A 17,695-nucleotide genomic window follows, 5' to 3' on the forward strand; every position below is an offset into this window, starting at 1 on the left:
AAAGGATTGATTTTGCACCCTTCCCTAATGGACATCATATGCTCCTGGCCTCACTCACAACAGTGTCACAACTTCCTTTACACACTGGGCCACAGCCTCTGCATCTCTGGGCAGATGGTATTATTAATTGCTTACTATTGCACAACCACAGTTATGTTGAGTTAGTCTAAGAACAAATTGAAGTAGGTTCAGGAAAGCAGGATTCTAATTCCAGATCTGCCAGGGAACTCTCTAATCCTAGTTTTTTGAGGTATTTCCACATTGATTTCCACAGTGATTGCACCAGTCTGCATTCCCACCAACAATGGAGCAGGGTTCCTTTCTCCCCGCAACCCCGTCAGTACTTGTTATTGATTAATTTCTTGGTAGCAACTATTCTTTCTGGGGTGAGATAGAATCTCAGCATTGTTTTCATCTGCATCTCTTGAATGACCTGTGATGTTGAACATTTTTTCCTATGTTTATTTGCTCCTTTTACTTCTTTGTCTGAGAAATGTTTGTCCATTTCAGAGGCCCATTTTTGAATTGGGTCTTTATATTTGGGGGAGGTCTGATTTTCTTTTTGTTCTTTATATATTCTAGATAGTAGACCTTTGACTGAGGAACAGCTGGTAAAAAATTTTTTCCAACATTGTAGGTTGTCTCTTAGCTCTGTTGGTGGTTTCATTTGCAGTGCAGAAGCTTTTTAATAGGATGAGCTCCCAGTTGTTGATGCTTGCCTAGCTCCCATGCTACTGAGGATTTGTTTCTAAAGTCTTTTCCTACACCAGTGTCTTTGAGAGTTCTACCTAACTTATCTTCCAGCAAGTTTAGTGTCTCTGTTTTAATACTTAGATTGTTAATCCTCTTGGATTTTAGTTTAGTTTATGGAGAAAGAGAGGGATCTCGTTTTAATCATTGGTAGGTTGAAATCCAGTTTTTCCAACACTGTTTATTAAACAGGGTATCTTTCCTTCACTGAGGAGGGTTGGCTCCTTTGTTTAAGTTGAGGTAACTGAGTATGTCTGGAATTGTTTCTGCATCTTCTGATCTATTCCAATGATCCTTAGGTCTGTTTCTTTGCCAGTACCATGCCATTTAATCACAGTGGCTTTGTAGTATAGCTTCTAGTTGGGGATTGTGATACCCCCTGCCATGTCTCTGTTGCCTAGAGTGGTTTTTGCTATTCTAGGTCTTTTCTGATTCTAAATGAATTTTTGGATTGTTTTCTTATTCTGTGAAATATACTGTTGGGATTTCAATTGGGATTGCGTTGAATCTGTATAGCAATTTTGAAAGTATGGCCATTTTCACTATGTTGGTTCTTCCTACCCAAGAGCAAGGGATGTCTTTCCATTTTCTTATGTCCTCTTTGATCTCCTTTTTCAGAGTGTTGTAGTTTTCAGTGTAGAGGTCTTTTGCCTCCTTCATTAGATGATTCCTAGATATTTCAGTTTTTAGGATGCTATTGTGAAAGGCATTGTTTCCTTGCGTACAAGAAGGCTATTGATTTTTGAGTGTTTGCCTTGTATCCAGCTATTCTACTGAATCTATCAGTTAAATCTAGAAGTGTTTTTGCAGAGTTTTTTGGGTCTTCTATGTAGAGTATCATATCATCAGAAAATAATGACAGTTTAACTTCTTCCTTTCCTATCTTTATTCCTTTTATTTCTTTTTCTTGTCTAATTACTCTAGTTAGTGTTTCCAGAACTATATTGAACAGGAGTGGTGATAGTGAACATCCTTGTCTTGTTCCTGATTATGGAATGAAGGTTTTCAGTTTTTGACTTTTGAGTATGATGTTGACGGTTGGTTTTTCATAGGTAGCCTTTATCAAATTGTGATAAAGATCATCTATTCCAGTTTTCTGCAGAATTTTTATCATGAATGGGTGTTGAACTTTTTCAAATGCTTTTTCTGCATCTATTAAGATGATCATATGGTTTTTGTCCTTGACTCTGTTAATATAGTGTATTACATTTATTGATTTATGTATTTTGAACCATACTTGCATCCATGGGATAAATTTGGCTTGTTCAGGGTGTATGATCTTGATGACCCTCTGCATTCTGTTTTCCAGTGTCTTACTGAGGATTTTTTGCATCTGTATTCATTAGGGAGTTTGGCCTGTAGTTCTCTTTTTTGGTTGGTCTTTCCCTGGTTTTGAAATCAAAGTAACACCTGCTTCCAGGAATGAATTTGGAAGTATTGCTTCCCTTTCAACTTCATTGAAAAGTTTAAAGAGTAGTGGCAATAGTTCTATAAATATTTTGTAGAATTCAGCAGTGATGCCATAAGGACCTAGGCTTTTCTTTGTTGGCATTTTTTTTCCTCATAAAAGTTTATTAGTACATTTTAGGTATACAGTACAGTTACATTCATCATTGGGATCTTGTACCTTTACATGACAGGTCTTGGTTCTCATTTTTTCCCCATACCCCTGCCCTCCCTTCACCCCCTCCTTCCTTCCCTATTTACAAAAACTTTATTTCCATTTTTCATTTTTTCATATTTTTTTCTTTTCCCTTATTTACTTTTTCAATTTCACTGATTGTAATGGGGTGTTTAGACTTTTTATATCGTTGTTCAACTTTGGTAATTCATATGTATCTAGAAATCTGTCCATTTCTTCTGTGTTTTGCATTTCATTAGAGTACAGGTTCTCGAAGTAGGTATTAATCATCCTCTGGATTTCTGCTGGATCTGTTGTGACTTTACCTTTTTTGTTTCTAATTGCATGTATTTGAGCCTTTTCTTTCTTTTTTTGATAAGGTTGGCTAAGGGTTTATTGATTTTTTTTTATTCTTTGTAAAAACCAACTCTTTGATTTGTTGATTTTTTTTTTCTTTTTGTACTATTCTCTTACTCTCCACTGCACTGATTTCTGCTCTGATCTTTGTAATTTCCTGCCTTGTACAAGCTTTGGGTTTGTCTTGCTCTTCTTTTTTTAGGAAGTTAAAATTCACCATTAGGTTGTTTATTTGAACTCGTATGAGAAGCAGTTTCAGACGTACATTTGGGCTGGACTTATTGCATACTGGGTCACTCTGGAGGTCTGTGGGGAATTGGCAATTAGAAGATCCCTGTCTGTCTTTCTGTTACTTTTTCTCTGAGGCTGGCCTAAGCCTCACAGATTCCTTAGGGAAGTCTAGAGGAGTGGGAAGTAACCTGGGTATGAGTGCTTTGTGTGTTAAAAGGGGAGGGGTACTATTTGTTTAAATCATTTTAGTGTGGAGAGCTTTACTTAAAGTCCTTATTTTCATGGTATCATCTCTTCTCCACCTTGTTTTAAAAGCATGGTGCTGCATGTTCACCCCTCTTGGCAGTCATCACCCAGCCTCTTCCCTGTGGAGAGAACAACTACAGGTTCTTGAAGAATTTTCCAGTCTTCTTGTTTCCATCAGCAATCTTTATTTCTTCTTTTTTGGTACTGGGGATTGAACTCAGGACCTTCCACTTGCGAGCCAGGCAGTGGAACCACTGAGCTAAATCCCCTGCCACCCTTTATTTCTTCTTTCCTGAATAGTTTCTCTGGCTTCTAAGTTTTTATGGAGTTTTGCTGGTAGAGTTATTTTCCTCTCTGCTTATTCCCTTTGACAGCCTAAATTTCAAGATTTCAGGTTTTTCAGATTTGCTTTTTCAGTTTCTGAAATATTGATGTCCATCATATGGTTATTTTCTGTCCTATTTTCTCTGTCTTGGTGAGTCTATGCCTTTTTTATTCCTTTTTCATAGTTTTAATAGTATTTTCCAAGAGAATGAAAATAAATGTATATTTTCAAAATGTTATATTTAAATGACAGTCCCAGAGCTAATATTTAAATATATGATTGGGTCTGGACACCCATTTTCATAGCTGATCATCTCTTGCCACAGCACAAAAAAGAAAAACAAAGACAAATTCTAGTGCTTCCAAATATTAAATGAGTAATAAACCTGAGGTATAGTAGACACTTAAATTTTTTAAAAATAGTGAACCTTTAGAATATGAGCCTTTGGGTCCTAGTTATATTTTTTAATTTCATGTGATATATTTCTCTAAGGAGCTGACTCTCTTCTTACAGAGACAGGGAAGAACGACTGGCAGCACTCACAGCTGCTCAGCAAGAAGCTATGGAAGAGCTACAGAAAAAAATTCAGCTCAAGGTATGGATGTCATGTACTCTAAATTAGAAGTTTTGGAGCTTGTAGTGGGGCATGATATTAAAATTATACATATTGAATAAAAATTGAATTAATTTAGGGCTGGGATTTAGCTTAGTGGCCGCCACTGCCTGCTTTGCAAGCACAAGGACCTGAGTTCGATCCCCGGTACCAAAAAAAAAAAAAAAAAAAAAAAAAAAATTGCATTACTCTTTAGAGACAAGTCTTCTATGATTGGGCTATGACTCAAACTCAGCTATCTGGAGTTAGTTTGGTGAGGATCATTGTGGAAAAAAATTAAAACAAGCTTAACATTTCTGGATTTAGTCAGAAACTAACTAATGATTTGAAGGCAGTACAGCTAGGCTTCTGATATTCATAAATTTTAATCATTTAGAAATACACTAAAAGATATTTCTTATACTTACTTATACTCAATTTTATATGTATATGAATTGCACAGTTGTAGATTGGTACATTATGATAAATCAATTTTTCATTTTTTGGCAGCAATGGGGATTGAACCCTGGGCCTTATACTGAGCTACGTTTTCCTTGTTTTCATTTTGAGGCAGAGTCTTCTTAAGTTATCTAAACTATGCTTGAACTTGGGATCCTCCTGCCTCAGCCTTCCAGAGTGCTGGGATTATAGGCATATACCATTTCATCCACCTTGATAAATTTATATTTTCTAGAAAATTTTTACCGTTACTACAAGATGTAGGCAGATCTAACATATAAATGAATATTTGTATTATATCACAATTATTTCTATGTAGACTTAAAGTAGATCATATTTTACTGTTTGCGTAATCCTAGGAAATTAGCATTCATTTAATCATGATGCAGCAGGTACTTATGAGTGAGTAAGATATGCTTCCAGTTCTCAGGAAACTCATAATGTAATGTGAGATTCAGATGCTCAGCAGATAGTTTCCATATAGATAGAAGTGTATATGGTGTGCTATGGAAGGCAGGGGAGAACACAGTCCTACATTGGTGTGCCGGAGTTTAGGGATATACTTTCAGCGAGTAATTCCTGAGCTGATGTTAAAAGAAGGTTGAGTTGAATGGACAGAAGAATGTGTGGGTGAGTGTATTGCACTCGAAGAGTCATGTGAAGAAGTACAGGTACATGGGTGTAAATCTGAAACAGCTTTTAACCACTTATCAGTTTACTCTGAGTGTCACTGAGGCCACATGAATGTTTACATACTGACTGTCACAGGCATTGCTTGGGCAGTTGTCATTTCCACCAGTCCATTTTTGTTTGCACAAGATACACTCTTACATCTGTCTGTAGATAGATGTAGTAGATATAAATAAGTACTGTTTTTTGCATTCCTTTTTTTATTTAGAACATTGTATTCACCCTTGATGTGTGTTTCTAGTGAAAACATTTTTTTTCTTTTAAATTGAATTTATTGGTACACTCTAGGTAGACAGTACAGTTACATTCATTACTGGAATCTTGTACCTTTACATGCCAGGTCTTGGTTCTCATTTTTTCCCCTTGTCCCCATCCTCTCTTCATCCCTTCCTTCCCTCCCCACCTTCAAACACTTTAATTCCATTTTTACATTTTCTCATATTTTTTCCTTTTCCCTTGTTCCCCTTCCCCTATCCTTCTCACTGTCCCTACACCTTTGGTCCTTTTCTTCCTATTTCATGTTGCTAATTGTCCCGTTTGGATCTTGAGTACTATTTTAGTCTTTCACACCAGTGAAACTATTCAGTATTAGCATATGTGTGCCTTATTAATTTCATTTAGAAGTGTATCCTCGAAATGTACCCATTCACTTATGAATGAATCTACTTTCTCATTCTTTATGGCTGAGTAGTATTCCATTTTAAAGAAAAACCACATCTTCTTTATCCAGTTTCCAACTGATGGGCAGATGGTCTGTTTCCAAGTTTTAGCTATTACAAACTGTGCCGCTATAAACATGGGTGCACATATATCACTGTGGTATGATTCTTTTAATTCTTTTGGAAAGATACCCAACAGAGGGATGCTGGGTCAAATGGAACCTCTAATCGTAGTTCTTTGAGGTATCTCCATATTAACTTCCATAGTGGCTGCACCAGTCTGCACTCCCACCAACAATGGAGAAGGGTTCCTTTCTCCCCACAACCGCGCCAACATTTGTTATTGTGTGATTTCTTGATAGCAGCCATTCTTTGTGGGGCGAGGTGGAATCTCAGTGTTGTTTTCATCTGCATCTCTCGAATGACCAGTGATGTGGAGCACTTTTTCATATATTTACTTGCTGCTTTTATTTCTTTGTCTGAGAAATGTCTGTTCATTTAAGATGCCCATTTTTGAATTGGATCTTTATATTTGCGGGGGCTGATTGTTTTAAGTTCTTTATATATTGTAGATAATAGACCTTTGTCTGAGGAGCAGCTGGTAAAAATTTTTTCCCACATTGTAGGCTGTCTCTTAGTTCTGTTGATGGTTTCTTTTGCAGTGCAGAAGCTTTTTAATTAGATGAGATCCCACTTGTTGATTCTTTCTGCTAGTTCCCGTGCTACTGAGGATTTGTTCATAAAGTCTTTTCCTATGCCAATGTCTTCAAGAGTTCTGCCTAACTTATCTTCCATCAAGTTTAGTGTTTCTGTTTTAATATTTAGATCTTTAATCCACTTGGATTTTAATTTAGTGAATGGTGAAAGATAAGGTCTAGTTTTAATCTTTTGCAGGTTGAGATCCAGTTTTTCCAACACCATTTATTAAAGAAGCTATCTTTCCTCCAGTGGGTACTATCAGCACCTTTGTCAAAGATGATGTAGCTTAGTGCATCTGGAGTTGTTTTTGTGTCTTCCAATCTATTCCACTGATTGATCCTCAGGTCTGTTTCTATGCCAGTACCATGCTGTTTTTATCACAGTGGCTTTGTAATATAGTTTCAAATTAGGAATTGTTATACCCGCTGCCATGTGTCTGTTGCCTAGAATGGCTTTTCCTATTCTAGGTCTCTTATGGTTCCAAATGAATTTTTGGATTCTTCTTTCTAGTTCTGTGAAATATAGTGTTGGGATTTCAATTTTTGGTAGTATGGGCATTTTCACTATGTTGATTCTTCCTACCCAGGAGCAGGGGACATCTTTCCATTTTCTTATACTCTCCTCGATCTCTTTTTTCAGAGTATTTTCTTTAGTTTTCAGTGTAGAGGTCTTTTGTTTCTTTTGTTAGATTGATTCCCAGATACTTCATTTTTTGGGGTGCTATTGTGAAAGGAATTGTTTCCCTAATTTCTTTCTCAGTGAGTCTGTTATTTGTGTACAAGAAGGCTGTTGATTTTTGGGTGTTGACCTTGTATCCAGCTACTCTGCTAAAAGTGTCAATTAAGTGGAGAAGTCTTTTGGTGGAGTTTTTTGGGTCTTCAATGTAGAGTATCATATCATCAGCAAACAGTGACAGTTTAACTTCTTCCTTTCCTATCTTTATTGCTTTAATTTCTTTTTCTTGTCTAATTGCTATGGCTAATGTTTCCAGAACTATATTGAAGAGGAGTGGGGATAGTGGACATCCTTGTCTTGTTCCTGATTATGGAATGAAGGTTTTCCATTTTTGACTTTTGAGTATGATGTCGACTCTTGGTTTTTCATAGATAGCCTATATCAAGTTGTGATAAAGATCATCTTTTTCAGTTTTCTACAGAATTTTTATCATGAATGGGTGTTGAATTTTGTCAGATGCTTTTTCTGCATCTATCAATAGGATCATGTGGTTCTTTTCCTTGACTTTGTTAATTTAGTGTATTATATTTATTGATTTACGTATGTTGAACCATCCTTGCATCCCTGGAGTAAATCCGACTTGATAAGGATGTATGGTCTTCTTGATGATCCTCTGTATTCTCTTTGCTAGTATCTTATTGAGGATTTTTATATCTATATTCATTAAGGAGATTGGCCTGTAGTTCTCTTTTTTAGTTACACCTTTCCCAGGTTTGGGAATCAAAATGATATTTGCTTCCAGCAATGAATTTGGAAGTATTTTTTCTCTTTCAATTTCATTGAAAAGTCTGAAGAGTAATGGCAGTAGATCTTCTCTAAATGTCTTGTAAAATTCAGCAGTGAATCCATCAGGATCTGAGGTTTTCTTTGTTGGTAAGTTTTTAATTACATTTTCAATTTCACTGATTGTGATTGGGGTGTTTAAAATATTTTTATCTTCTTTGTTCAACTTTGGTAATTCATAAGTATCTAGAAATCTGTCCATTTCTTCTGTGTTTTCCATTTTGTTAGAGTACAGGTTCTCATAGTATGTATTCATGATCCTCTGGATTTCTGTGGGAACTGTGACTTCTCCTTTTTCATTACTGATTGCATGATTCTGAGCCTTTTCTTTCTTTTTTTTGATAAGGTTTGCTAAGAGATTATCAATTTTATTTATTCTTTCAAAAAACCAACTCTTCAATTCATTTATTTTTTGTATCGTTTTCTTAGTTTCCATTGCATTGATTTCTGCTCTAATCTTTATAATTTCCTCTCTTGTTTGAGCTTTGGATTTTTCTTGCTCTTGTTTTTCTACGAGTCTAAGAGTCATCGTTAGGTTGTTTATTTGAGCTTGCTATTTTCCTAATGTGGGCATTCATTGCTATGAATTTTCCATGTAGAACTGCTTTCATTGTGTCCTATAGATTCCTGTATGTTGTATTGGCATTTTTGTTTATTTGTAAAAACTGTCTGATTTCTTCTTTAATTTCCTCTGTGATCCATTAATTGTTCAGGAGAGTGTTGTTCAATTTCCATGTGTTTGTGAAGTTCCTACGGTTTCTTATGCTATTGATCTCCAGCTTTATTGCACTGTGACCTGATAATATACAGGGAAAAACTTCAACTCTTTTGCATTTATTCAAACCTGTTTTGTGAGCTAGTATGTGATCTGTCTTGGAGAATGACCTATGTGCAGCTGAAAAGAATTTATATTCTGATTTTGTGGGGTGGAACACTCTATAGATGTCTAATATGTCCCTACATTCCAAAGCTTGGTTCAGTTCTAGTATTTCATTGTTGATTTTTTGCCTAGATGATCTGTCTGTTTGTGATGGGGTATTCAGATCCCCCACTACAATTGTATTAGTGGTTATTTGGTTTTTCATGTTACTTAATATTTGTTTTATATAGTTGGGGGCATTTATATTTGGTGCATATATGTTTATGATTGTCATTTCTTCCTCTTGAATTATTCCCTTTACAAGGATGTAGTGGCCTTCTTTGTCTCTCTTAATCAGTTTTGGTTTGAAGTTTGCCTTGTCTGCAAATAAGATTGCTACCCCTGCTTTTTTCTGGGCTCCTGTCACATGCAGAATTGTTTTCCATTCCTTCACTTTCAGTCTATGGGCTTCTTTTTGCACTAGGTGTGTTTCTTGTATACAACATATTGTTGGATTTTGCTTTTTAATCCATTCTGCCAATCTATTTCTCTTGATTGGTGAATTGAGGCCATTGACATTTATAGTTATAATTGATATGTACTGACATTATTGTCATGTTATTGTCCTTTTGTTGACTCTTTTTTTTATTTTTTGTCCTCTCCTTTTAGTTTTTTGCCTTGGCTATTTGATTTTCTCTGTTGGACCTCCTGGTGTTGTGATCTTTGTTGTCTTTTTCTAGGATATTGTTTAAAATTCTCTGTAGTGCTGGTTTAGTATTCATGAAGTTTCTCAAGTGTTCTTTGTCATGGAAGTATCTTATTTTTCCGTCCATTTTGAAAGAGAGTTTTGCAGGATGCTTCAGTCTTGGTTGTAGGTTGTTTTCTTTTAGGACTTGAAATACCTCACTCCAGGCTGTCCTTGACCTGAGGGTTTGTGTTGAAAAGTCTGTTGTGATTCTTGTGGGCTTTCCTTTGCATGTGATTTGTTTCTTTTCTCTTACTGCTTGTAGTATTTTGGTCTTGTGTTGGGTTTCTGGAATCTTGATTATTATATGTCTAGGTGTAGATTGATCATGGCTAGTTGGTGGCCTATATGCCTCACTTATCTGAATGTCAAATTCTTCCCCTCTGTTTGGGAAGTTTTCTGTCATTAAGTCTGTGAACAGCTTTTTTAAGTCATTTGTATTTTCTCCTGGTACTTCATAGATTCGTATCAGTCTTATGTTATTTTTCTTTGTGTCATCTAGGAGTTGTTGGATTGATTTCTCATGCTCCGTTACTGTTTTTAAGAGACCTCTCTTTTCATGGTCACTGTCTGCTATCCTGTCTTCTATAGCTGAGATTCTATCTTCGCAATCTTTTATTCTGTTGCTTATGATTTCAGTAGAGTTTTTAATCTCCTGTATATCTGTTTGAATCTGTTTAATGGATTTCATTTCTTTCCTGTGTTGGACATTCATTGTTTACATTTCTTTCTTAGGCTGGGCCTTCATGGCTTCTATTATGTTCCTTAGCTCATCTGTTTTTTTTTTGTCAGTTTCTGTTCTGGAGTCTCAAATCATGTCTTTTATTTTTCTCACCATCTCTATGGTTATCTTGGAAATAATTTCTGTTTTGAATTTTTCTAGAGCTTGATTGATCAGTTGTTTTACTTCCTGTGCTGTGAATTCTGAGTGTCCTGGAGGTTCACTATCTGATTTTTCATCCTCCTTTGCCTTACTGTTTGCCATTGGTGGACTGGAAGTCTGTTTTTGTGGCTTGCTTAAGTGTTTTCTCATCTTTATTTTTGCTGTTGGGTTGCCCTTGATTCTATCTCTGGGTCATTAAATCTTCCTGATATCGTTGCATCCCAGTCTTTGATTCTCTAATGACTTATAGACATTCTCATTTTCATAATTGAGAAAACAACTCATCAAATCAATCCCTATACTTTATCCCTATCGATACAATCAGGAACATAATAGGATCGATCAATCACCACCCTTTATAGCCTGCCATGCCTCTGCAGAGTGTGTCCAAGGACTGGCTCAGTCAGGGGATCTAATAGCGGGGGGGGGGGTGGCAGCCGGCTACCCTCCTGGCACTGTGTCAGAGCCAATCAGTGGCACCTGCTGGAAACAGTGGAGCTCCAGAGGAGGCCCGTAGTTCAGGCCGGACCGCGCAGCAGTGGTGGCTCTGAGTCCAAGCCAGAGCAATGATGTAAAACTCACCTGCCTGGAGCTTTGTCACAGCCAGTCAGTGGCACCTGCTGGAAACAGCACGGCTCCACAGGAGGCCCGTAGTTCAGGCCGCACCACGCAGCAGAGAGGTCTAGTGAAATTTAATAATAAGTTCAGGTTATTTTATTTTATTAATTTCTGTTTATTTTATTTGTGAAAAATAACCTGTAACTTTTGTGATGCAATCTATCAAAACTCTGATCAAGAGTACATGACATATAATCTTTATACTTCTCCAGGATTGACTGATATTCTTTCATAATACAAAATGGACATGTTTGGGACATTGAGGCTGAATAGTAAGAAAATGCCAAAAAATCTGCAAAATAAAAAACTGAAAAAGGAGAAATGTTAGCATATCAGAGGAAAATTCTGTGTGATAAAATGAAAAGATAAAAAAGATATCTTCTTATGATCAACTGTTCATAATACTGAAATGATAGACTTGAAAGAAGAAATAAAAGTAGAAGAAATTCCAGTAGTAGTTGAGATTATAATTCTATGGGTGGCATTGACAGAATTGACCAACATCTAAGAAGCTATCCCTGTAATCAAAAAGCAAGGATAAATGTTATAAAACGTTTATGCACCTTCTGGACTAAACAATATAGAACTTTTTGTTATTTATTCAAAATAAAGGTGTTCAAAATATCATTCACAATTTAAATGAGGTTTAATAGACCAAATAATTGAAAAATACAGGATAGCTAAAGGCCATCCAAGACATTCTTTATAAGTGGTCTTCACCATTATGTTTGGTGGGCAGACATTTTATTGAAATTATGCCACCCTCAGACAGAAAAGGAAAGGGCAACACAACAGTATAAAGTGTGTTTTTCAAAGAGAGATAACAATGCAAAAAGAATTCGCAAAGGGACTAGATACTACTGTCCACATTGCAGAGTTGCTCTATATATTGAATATTTTAAGATACATCATACACAGAAAAATTATTGAATAAATTTTATTAAATTATCATTTTTATGTTTCCTGTTATATTATAAAATTAATGAAAAAAGATGTAAGTTCTCGTCATCCTGTATTTAAATAATTGGACTGGTAAATGGTTAAAGAAATTCTTTGGAATAGTTCCTGGAGTTGAAGAACAATTGGAAAGGGAACAGGGGTAGGTAGAGATTTGTGTCATGATAAGCTTTGCTATGTGGCTAGGTATGGATTTTACCCATAGGTCAACATTTGTCATAGTGTGTTCCAGGAAATACTTCTCCAAAGTGTATGTGAACAACTAATTTATGAAATTAGCCTATTGATAACTAAACTCATTGAGTCAGAACACCGCAGCATACTAGAGCCCCTTTAAAGTTTTATGTTAAAAACTTGCTCAACTTTAACTTACTATTTCCAAATTTATTTGTGGAATTTCTCCCATAAAACATCTATAACTGTACTGTGTAGCATAATATAGGAAACATTACCTTGCATGTCAGAGTTATTAGAGGGCTTTGCGTAAACCTGTGTTTTTAGTATGCAAGTTAGCATTGAAGTAAGACCTTCCCCTATTATTTCTAAGCTTTACTGGAAATCTTTAGTATGATTTGAATACTTTTTAAATTTCTTGACTTTGATTTCATCTGCAGCATGATGAAAGCATTCGAAGGCACATGGAGCAAATTGAACAAAGAAAAGAAAAAGCTGCTGAGTTAAGCAGTGGGCGACATGCAAATACTGATTATGCTCCCAAGCTGACCCCTTATGAAAGAAAGAAGCAGTGTTCTCTCTGCAGTGCCATGGTAGGTTGTCATGTCAATATTGTGGTGTTATAATTTATTACTAAAGTTTATGAAACCATGGAATATAATCTAGTTTCTTAAAACACGTTAAGGTATCTGCTGAGTGCCATGGATTTCTTTAATGATTTTGAATGAAGAGTAAGTAGTAAAGGTATTGGCATTTAGGAATAGCAGTGTGAAGTTCCAGAGTATTTTGTTGCTACTAAAATGGATGTTTAGCTACTGAATGATCATTCAAGTCAATGTTTTTGAGTGTTGGAACCAAAAAAAAGTAAGGCAACATTTTCAGTGCTGAGACTTGAACCTTAAACTTAGAGGAAATGATTTTCTGTTAGATTGACTGTGATGGATAGCGTTCTCCCTCTGATCATACATCTTCGAAAGGATTCTCAGAATTATATGCTAAGGGAAATATTTTTAAACCTAATATGTAAATGGTAGAGTGATCGTAACTTGTATATAGTGTTTGTGTATTAAATGTGAAATATTTAAAATTAGGCTTAATGTTATGTTGATTTCACTGCTTTCAGATCTCTTCAGAGGTGTATCTTTTTAGCCATATTAAGGGGAAAAAACACCAGCAAGCAGTGAGAGAGAATAGCAGTATCCAAGGACGTGAGCTTTCAGATGAAGAAGTGGTAAGCATTACTCCTCACATACAGTTTGTTATCTGTGTGTCCTTCTGTTATAAAGAATTGTGGTCAATGTGTATTTTTGTGATTATTTAAAATTGTATGTAGTGCTTAATACTACAATGCAGTGTGCATTATATCATTTTGTCACACATACTAATTTAATAATTGTAGAAATAAAAATATAACATTATTTACATAAGTTTTGTGCAAGGAAAATGTAATATTTTGATATTTTAATAACACAAAACAGGAATTACTCGGCTATATACCTGATGTACTGGAAACAATTAACAATGTGTATTTCATGTAAGTGGATAATTGTGAACCCATAAATTGCTCATAGTTTTGGAAATCATTATTTGTTTACCTATGATTATTGTTAATGTGGAATTTAGATTTGTATAAATATGTTTATAAATATTGTTCTTTCATCTGTTACTGACTTGGATAGTATAGCTTAGTAATTTATGAATTTGTTTTATTGATACAAGAGCTGGGAATTTAGCTCAGGGGTGCCGCCGCCTGTCTCACAAGCACAAGGTCCTGAGTTTGATCCCCAGTACAAATAATAATGATGATGATGATGATAGAGAATTTCTAAAGCTACTCAAGAATGGGATTTCACACTTCTCAAACATCTCTTAGGATGCCCAGGAAAGATGAGTATGCGTTCTGTTAGGGGATTTACTGTGTGTAGGTGCATGTATCTGGTTAACTTTTAAAGTGTGCCATACATTAATTAGTAAAGTACATAAATCTCAAATACATAGCTACATTTTTATATAGCAATACAGTGATGTAATATCACCCAGATCAAGATATAAGTAATTTCTTGCTACCTAGATTCTGTGCCCCCTCCCAGTCATGTTCCTCAAAAGGTAACTACTCTGAGTTTTAGCACCATCAATCAGTCCTGCCCATTCTTGATCTTCATATAAATGCCATCATATGAATGTACTTTTTTGTGTCTGATTTCCTTCACTTATACTTAAGTCTGTAAGACATCTCTATTGTTTATGTGCAGCTGTAGTTAATTGTTTTTCTTAGATCTTTGTTGGTGCTCTCCAGGCAAGATCGTTGCAGTTTAATAAAATTGAGGTTATTGACTTTATAAAATAAGGCATACATTGTGGAAAGTGGTGGAGCTTCTCAGTAGGAAGATGCAAGGAAGGACTTGTAACGGAATCTGGCTTTATTAGATAATTAGGAGAATAGTCAGGTGATGAAGCTTGGCTCTGGCAAGCAGTAATTAATGTGGTTGGTTTTCTTAATAAATATTATCTAGACAGAAGGAATTAAGCTGCCCTTTTCTGTTGGATTTCTGGATATGTATTTGCGGGGAAATTGCACACCATTATTTGGACTGGCCTCTCTGTGAGTTCTTCCTTGGAGGAATTTTCCCTCAAGTTCCAACTGGTTGATATCTTTAAACTCCAGTTGTTGCTCCTAAGTTCCTGAAGCCTGACTTTCAGCTTCCATTATTCTCTCCTGACAAAAATCAGCATCTCCTCTTTTGGAAAATTCTGGAATAAATGTGGAGCTCACTTCATGTGCCGCTATTCTTAGGGGTCACACTCTAACAAGTACTGGCTATGTTGGCTGCTGCTGCACCTCCAAATAATTGCTTTGTGTATTTTGTACAACTTTATTGGAAAATCAGTCCTGCACAAGCCAGTTAGTTCACTGTAGCTGGATTTAAAACTCTGTAGTGTTTAATTCCTCTGTATTCATGTTTGACATAACGCTTGATGCAGTTAAGGTTAATGAGCTGAATTGTACTGAAGGTTATATACATTGGCTTGAAGGTATCATTGGAATGGGCCTTAAATTTCTCTTTTGTAAATACTTTTAATACAGATAAAATGGAACGTAGAACTAATTATTTATTTTAAATACCTCAATTTTTCACCTTTTATTCAAATTGAGTATTTTAAGAGATTTGTATGGATTTTTTTACTTAAATCTTTCTTGATATCTTTGTTTTCTATTTGAAGTTTAGAACTATAGTCATCTGCATATATGCTTTACTTTGAAAATATCTTAAAAATCAATTTTTATAAGTGAAAGAATTTGTGAAGATTACTGCTTTAATTATAAAGTAGTTCTCATCAAACAGAAATTCTTTCATTTATAAAAACTATTTGTAATTGGAATTCCTTAATCTAAAAGCTAAATATAATTTAGAAAAAAAATTAAATGTCTGGAGTATGCTATTATGTAAACTGAAAAATAAGTTTTATGTATTTTTATGTTAATGAGAAAGGATAAGGAAAGTATTAAATTATGGACCTTGAAAGAATGTGCAATAACAACTCATTTTTGTACTTGTCATAGTGATCTGATATTTAGTCACTGTAACTTGAGATTTGAGTGATATATTCATTTTATATACTGTTTCAGTTCAAAGGAATTAAATTTTCATTCATGTAGTTATTCTGGGTAATAGCTTCTTCTTCCTGAAAAAAATGTTCAATATAACATATGAGTTATGTGATATAGAAAGGCTATTTTATATTGCTCACATGGAAGTTTCATTTTAATCAGTGAAGATATCTATAATAAACACACATCTTCTACTTAAAGTTATTACTTGTCATCTGTGATGTCTTTATATTATATGCACCTTGTCTGTGACCTTTCTTCTTTGACATACAAGATTTTATTTATATCACCTCTGACCTAATAAAATTGTGCCTTTGACCCTGTGCTCTTGACATCTTGGATAACTTACTCTTGATCTTTGACACATTTTATTTTAAGCCTGTTAAATATAATAGGTAGCTCCTTAGTAAGAAAGCTTTATTGTTTTGTATTTTCATGAGAATTTAACTATGAAATTTTTCTAGTATTTCTTGAGATTTCATAGAAAGTTTTGTATGATTTTTTTTCTCTTTTATCATGTTATAATCAAATGATAAAAGTATTTAATTTTAATGATGAAAAATGAGTGATAGGTATAATTACATTGTAAAATTAAAATTTTTGTATTAATTGGTAGAGAAACAGTAAAATTGTGACACTTGATTTCCTTGTGGCACTGCTTTTACACTATCTAAAGAAGCTGTTAATATTTTTGGAGTTAAGTTACAAGAAGTACACTTAAACCTAACCTATGTGAGGTATGAAGTTAAATTAAGGGTTTTTTTTTTCAATTTCGAATCTATACTGTATTTGTGACACTTCTTTGTGTATTAATTAGCTGTTTAATTAAGTGTATTAGCTGTTAGACTATGTACTTACATATTGAAAAACAATTCTATTTGATTTTGAGAAGCTCATGACAAGATCTTCATGAAAGATCTTAACTATAATATATTGTGTACTTACAACCAAATGTGATTTTGAAAATAACCAAATTAGTATTTCTCTCTAGAAAAAGTAAGCTAATTGAGAAAAAAATTTTAAATTACGAAAAACAAAGACATCACTGTATTTTATGAAATATAAACTGATTTTTTTTCTTTTTATTGAGTTTATTGGTACAATCTATGTATACAATACAGTTACATTCATCCTTGGGATTCTGTACCTTTACATAATAGGCCTTGATTCTCATTTTTTCCCCTTGTCCCTGCCCTCCCTTCACCCTTCTCCTCCCCTCCCCATTTACAAGCACTTTATTTCCATTTTTTCAGTTTCTCATATTTTTTTTCCTCTCCCTTATTACCTTTCCCCCACCCTTCCCACTTTTCCTACACCTTTAGCCCTTTACTTCCTATTTCACATTATTAATTATCTCTTTAGGATCCTGTGTACTATTGTAGTTTTTCACACCAAAGAAACTATTCGGTATTTCAGTTAAATAAATCTCTATATGAACAAAATAGGGACTCTTAAAATAAAACTAAAGAGGAAAGTAAAAGAGAAAAGGCAATGATGTGACATTAAAATAATCCTTAATTCTGGAGATGAAAATGGTCCCTGAACATATTTAAATTGCTTCTTGCTCTTATAGTCTTATCTTATTCTTTTTTTCATTATTTAGAGAATACTTTCTTAGTTTCTGTAATCAAACCCACATAGATATGACCTTCCATATTTAGTATGATGTGTTACCCCTGTACACATGGAAAAAAAAAATAAA

At 34.7% G+C, this 17,695-nt stretch overlaps 1 protein-coding gene across 3 annotated transcripts in view; it reads left to right on the plus strand.

Moving 5' to 3' along the window:
• Scaper (S-phase cyclin A associated protein in the ER) overlaps positions 1-17,695 on the plus strand; it is a 328,066-nt gene that overhangs the window by 85,447 nt on the left and 224,924 nt on the right. For all 3 annotated transcript variants that reach the window (XM_010626089.2, XM_010626097.2, XM_033756178.1), the window contains exons 17-19: positions 4,044-4,125; positions 12,824-12,976; positions 13,507-13,614. In XM_010626089.2, coding sequence (XP_010624391.1) covers positions 4,044-4,125; positions 12,824-12,976; positions 13,507-13,614 — 343 coding nt within the window. The remainder of the gene's footprint in view (positions 1-4,043; positions 4,126-12,823; positions 12,977-13,506; positions 13,615-17,695) is intronic.

This window comes from Fukomys damarensis, unplaced genomic scaffold (assembly GCF_012274545.1).
Source record: "Fukomys damarensis isolate Sample0158 unplaced genomic scaffold, DMR_v1.0_HiC HiC_scaffold_25, whole genome shotgun sequence".
Taxonomy (NCBI): Eukaryota; Metazoa; Chordata; class Mammalia; order Rodentia; family Bathyergidae; genus Fukomys; species Fukomys damarensis.